The 5611-nt window shown below is 34.3% G+C and overlaps 1 protein-coding gene across 1 annotated transcript; it reads right to left on the bottom strand.

Moving 5' to 3' along the window:
* Nucleotides 1–1345: 1345 nt before the first annotated feature.
* On the bottom strand, nt 1346–2827 carry LOC143042908 (uncharacterized). The gene is made up of 2 exons (XM_076215417.1): nt 2573–2827; nt 1346–2258 (listed from the first exon to the last, which is right to left on the bottom strand). Exons 1-2 carry the CDS (start codon nt 2575–2577, stop codon nt 1346–1348), a joined length of 918 nt encoding a protein of 305 aa, XP_076071532.1. The 5' UTR covers nt 2578–2827.
* Between the last annotated feature and the right edge of the window lie 2784 nt (nt 2828–5611).

Genomic DNA, 5611 nt, shown 5'->3' with positions numbered 1-5611 from the left:
TGTAATGTCCTTTAATATATCGCAACCTAACCAATATGACGGCCAAGGAAAGAAAGCCCAATTAGGATGTAAATACGAAGCACATCCACCAAACGCACTCCCAGCACTATCAGTAAATAACTCCATATCAACATTTGATATCCAATCGGAATCGGGAAAATAAAATTTGCCATTAAAACAATCTAAAAATAACGACCACAACCTTATGTCTTCCTTAATTGACGCAGTGAGCCTTATATGGTGCCGAGGATTTGATATTCCTGACATTGCATCATAAAAACGTCTGTTGAATGCCCTACCCGTAGGGATCACTCTCGAACAAAAATTCAAAATGCCTGTAAAAGACTGGAGAACACGTAATGTTGTTCTTTTTTTGCCTAACAAATTTGAAATTATTGTTTTCAATTTCAGCAATTTCTCTTTGGGAATTTTTACAGACATTTCAATTGTATTAATTTCAAGCCCCAAAAAAGTAAGAACATGAGTTGGACCGACGGTCTTGTCATGTACCAAAGGAACTCCTAAACGATCACATAAACAATCAAATTCACTCATCAGGTTAAGGCAAGTTGAATCAGTCCCCGGGCCTGCAAACAAAAAATCATCTAAGTAGTGTATAACACTTTCCGATCCCGTTTTGTCCTTAAAGATACATTCTAGAAATGTTGAGAATTTCTCAAACGTTGCGCAAGACAGACTACAACCTTGAGGCAAACAGCGGTCCACGAAGTAAAAGTCCAAAAATTTTAAACCCAATAACTCGAAATCATCCGGGTTTACTGGTAAAAGCCTAAATGCCGAGCTGATATCTTTTTTTCCAATTAGGGCGAACTTTCCTTGGCTACCCACCATATCTAGTGCATGGTCAAATGGCGTATAAGTCACAGAACACAAGCCCTTATCAATATAATCATTTACGCTTAAACCGTGTGGGTATGATAAATGCTGTATAAGCCTCCAAGAACCATCCTTTTTAGGACATAAGCCAATCGGAGACAATCTTAGATTAAAAAGTGGCATATTGTGAAATGGACCAGCTATTCTTCCCAAATTAATTTCTTTCAATAATTTTTTTGCAACTTCAACTTCATTGCCAAAAACAGAAACTAGATTTCTACAATCAGTAGTCATCCTAGGTCCAGTATAATTTAGACGAAAACCTTCCAAAAATCCCAAATATAATTCTGAAGCAACTGTTTTATTACTATAATTTTCCAGAAACTTGCAAAGAACATCAAATTTAATTGGCGTATTAGCGATTGAATGAACCGTGGAAAGGTGGTCGCTGGAATCTGACAGCTGCCCTTGGATTAGCACTCGAGCCTCGTTGCGAACTGTTATTTGGTTATCCAGCAGCGAATCTAGGACCACGCCTAAAATTAAAATTTGTCTGAGCACCATATCGTGTACAGTTTACCGATGGGTGAATACCTGAACAACGTAAACAACTATGTGAATAATGACAGTTAGGCCTAGTACAGGATCCATTGTTATAATCATAACATTTATACGCATTAGTTACAGGGTTTGGATTAAGTTGTGTGCTATCATCATACATGAAGAGTAACCAAAGCTCTAAATCAACTGTTCCCCAGTTACAAGACGGCATTCTTATTTTTTTTAAACGGAATTGCTCGTCATACCTCTTCCAGCCTAAACCGGGAACCCTACTAGCTCCCAGTCGTATGTTACTCATGTATTTCAGAAGCCCTCTTGCCTCTCCCAAATGACTTGACAGGTAAATATCAATGAAAATCAGAAATGCATCAGTCCACTGACTAATACTATTAATCTTGACTGTTGATGCTTTTGGTTTAGATTGTAGAACACCATCTTTAATTATTAAAGTATTAGAATTATCATCAATAGGTACTGGGTTCGACAATAAACAACCCAGATCAATATATTCACCATTTAAGATTTTTTGTCTGATATTGCAAGAAACATTATTACCCAAATCATTGCTGATGCTAGCAATTTCATGTACAGAATTAACATTAGATTCAAAATTTTGAAATGTACCTTGTTCATTGATGGTTTGTGAATACGACTCTTCATTATTCGGTAAATCCACTGAACTGTTAAATGTGGTAGATGGTCCTGATGCATTAGATGTTGTAATTTGCGTCCGTGGCGGCACTACATCATGTTCTGTTTGAGACAGTGCAGCTGTCCTGTCATTATCAGTAACACGGGCTGTTCTCCTTCTTTTAACTCCTTTTCCCCTCGCGACAGTTTTTCCCCTAGGCATCACTAACCTTCCAATAAATAAACACAGTGTAAAATAAAAAATAGTTACCAATCCTAAAATATATGTTTAACTAAATATAAAAGTAAACATGAAATAAACAAAACGATATCTGTGACGGAAAAGAATTGATGATAAATCAATTAATCAAATGTCAATTTAAAGCATTTACTAAATATTTCTTAACGGAAGCATAGTTAAGTATAATTCTCTTAAATAATTTGCAACATCAAATAGCAATTAGGTGTACAATGTATAATTTTATTGTCTAGCCATATTAGATGACTCCCGGCGAGCATCGAATATTAAATATAAATTACATACCTCATAGGAAGTTGCCAAAATAATCTGCATAACAAAATGCAATTAGCGTGGATAGCATCAACAGTAGATGCCTCAATAAAAGACAAAGCAATAATGTGAATGAAACTAAAATTAAATTAAATTAAACATCATAATTCGTTATATAGACATATAATAAACATAAACAAATAAAATCGATTGAATGTATTAAAATTAATATCAAGTAATCATGTGTATAATAAATTAAATCAATAGTCTGACCTTAGATCAATATAAATCCTTGAAGATAGCGTTTATAGGGGGAGGGTTGAGATCTCACAAACATGTTTAACCCCGCCGCATTTTTGCACCTGTCCCAAGTCAGGAGCCTCTGGCCTTTGTTAGTCTTGTATTATTTTAATTTTAGTTTCTTGTGTACAATTTGGAAATTAGTATGGCGTTCATTATCACTGGACTAGTATATATTTTTTTAGGGGCCAGCTGAAGGACGCCTCCGGGTGCGGGAATTTCTCGCTACATTGAAGACCTGTTGGTGACCCTCTGCTGTTGTTTTTTATTTGGTCGGGTTGTTGTCTCTTTGACACATTCCCCATTTCCATTCTCAATTTTATTTGCAATATTTGTGATGAGAATGCAAGAGCAGTTAATTTATATGTAGTGTAATAAATTTAGACATGCGCGTCTGCTTTGACCTGCTAATGAACTATTGCTGGTCTTCCTCTGATAGCGCGATTTAATGGTCGAGCCCTTTAAATCGAATTATTTTTCTCGTCAGGGAATGAGAAATCACTAAATACCAGTATGTCTTTGGAAATTTATTTGGAAAAAATTGACGCAACTTGCCGTTATGGAAAAGTAAAAACAACAACCAATCCTTACTTAAGGATTCTTTATTTGCTACACCAATCGAGGGAGACGTCCTTACATTGGTAGCATTTAACTAGCACATGTCTTGTTATATGTTTCTAAATATACCCTTTTTTACAAGTATATCACTGTTTATAACAGACGACAAAAAGGTGAACAACCAGATAAAAATTTCTCAACAATTATATGATACCTATCAATTAATAATGTACATTTCAATGGGGACTATTATTTGCTTTTTTTTCATTTTCTTATTACATGTTCCTTCTGTTATGTGCTTTTATTTGTCTCTCAGCATATATATATTTCTTAGTAACTCAGTCAACGATGTTCGTCAAAGTTTCATATAATTACTCGCCAAAACGTAATACTAAAAATAAATTAAGGACAGAAAGTAGATATATATATATAATATTTATGTTATATGAATTTTAGGCGCAATTACTATATAAGTAAATAAAGGCAACAGTAGTATACCGCTGTTCAAAACTCATAAATCCATGGACAAAAAACTAAATCGGGGTAACAAACTAAAACCGAGGGAAACGCATTAAGTATAAGAGGAGAACAACGACATAACACTAAAATGTAACACACATAGACAAAATCCCACGAGACTAACAAATATAACATATATATATAACAGTAAGCCGCCTACCAATAAATATTTTACACAGGTCTTATTTGCAGCATATTTTCTCGGGAATCGACTCACAAAAGTAAAATACAAGAATTATACCACAACTTTAGAATTCACATACTGAAAACTTGTTACGGAAAAGGAGTGTGCATTGAGGATCTCATTTTTTAGCTCACCTGGCCCGTAGGGCCAAGTATGCTTTTCCTATCACTTGGCGTCCAGCGTCCGTCGTCCGTCGTCGTTAACTTTTACAAAAATCTTCTCCTCTGAAACTACTGGGCCAAATTAAACCAAACTTGGCCACAATCATCATTAGGGTATTTAGTTTAAGAAATGTGTCCGATGACCCGGCCAACAAACCAAGATGGCCGCCATGGCTAAAAATAGAACACAGGAGTAAAATGAAGTTTTTGGCTTTTAACTCAAAAAGCAAAGCATTTAGAGCAAATCTGACTGGGGTAAAATTGTTTATCAGGTATATATTTATCTATTTATAAATTTTCAGATGAATCAGACAACCCGTTGTTGGGTTGCTGTCCCTAAATTGGTAATTTTAAGGAAATTTTACTGTTTTTGGTTATTATCATAGATAGAGATAAACTATAAAAAGCAATAATGTTCAACAAAGTAAGATTTACAAATAAGTCAACATGACCAAAATGGTCAGTTGACCCCTTTAGGAGTTATTGCCCTTTATAGTCAATTTTCAACCATTTTTCGTAAATCTTAGTAATCTTTTACAAAAATCTTCTCCTCTGAAACTACTGGGCCAAATTAATCCAAACTTGACCACAATCATTATTGGGGTATCTAGTTTAAAAAATGTGTGGTGTGATCCTGCAAACCAACGAATATGGCCGAAATGGCTAAAATTAGAACATAGGGGTAAAATGTAGATTTGGGCTTATAACTCTTAAACCAAAGCATTTAGAGCATATCTGACATGGGGTAAAATAATCTTTTAGGTCAAGATTTATCTGCCCTGAAATTTTCAGACAAATCGGACAACCTGTTGTTGGGTTGCTGCCCCTGAATTAGTAATTTTAAGGAAATTTTGCAGTTTTTGCTTATTATCTTGAATATTATTATAGATACAGATAAACTGTAAATAGCAATAATGTTCAGCAAAGTAAGATCTACAAATAAGTTAACATGACCAAAATTGTCAGTTGACCAATTAAGGAGTTATTGCCCTATATAGTCAATTTTTAACCATTTTTCTAAAATTTTAGTATTCTTTAAAAAAGTTGTTTATCAGGTCAAAATCTATCTGCCCTAAAATTTTCCAGACAAAACAGACAACCTGTTGTTGGGTTGCTGCCCCAGAATTAGTAATTTAAGGAAATTTTGCAGTTTTTGGTTATAATTTTGAATATTATTATAGATAGAGATAAACTGAAAACAGCAATTATGTTCAGCAAAGTAAGATCTACAAATAAGTCAACATGACCAAAATTGTCAGTTTACCCCTTAAGAAGTTATTGCCTTTTTTAGTCATTTTTTAACAATTTTAATAAATTTTTAGAATATATTTTCCACTGTAATTACTGGGC

The sequence above is a fragment of the Mytilus galloprovincialis genome, chromosome 8 (genome assembly GCF_965363235.1).
Source record: "Mytilus galloprovincialis chromosome 8, xbMytGall1.hap1.1, whole genome shotgun sequence".
Lineage (NCBI taxonomy): Eukaryota > Metazoa > Mollusca > Bivalvia > Mytilida > Mytilidae > Mytilus > Mytilus galloprovincialis.
The sequence above is the reverse complement of the archived record's forward strand: the minus strand, read 5'-3'. Positions and strand labels throughout refer to the sequence as shown.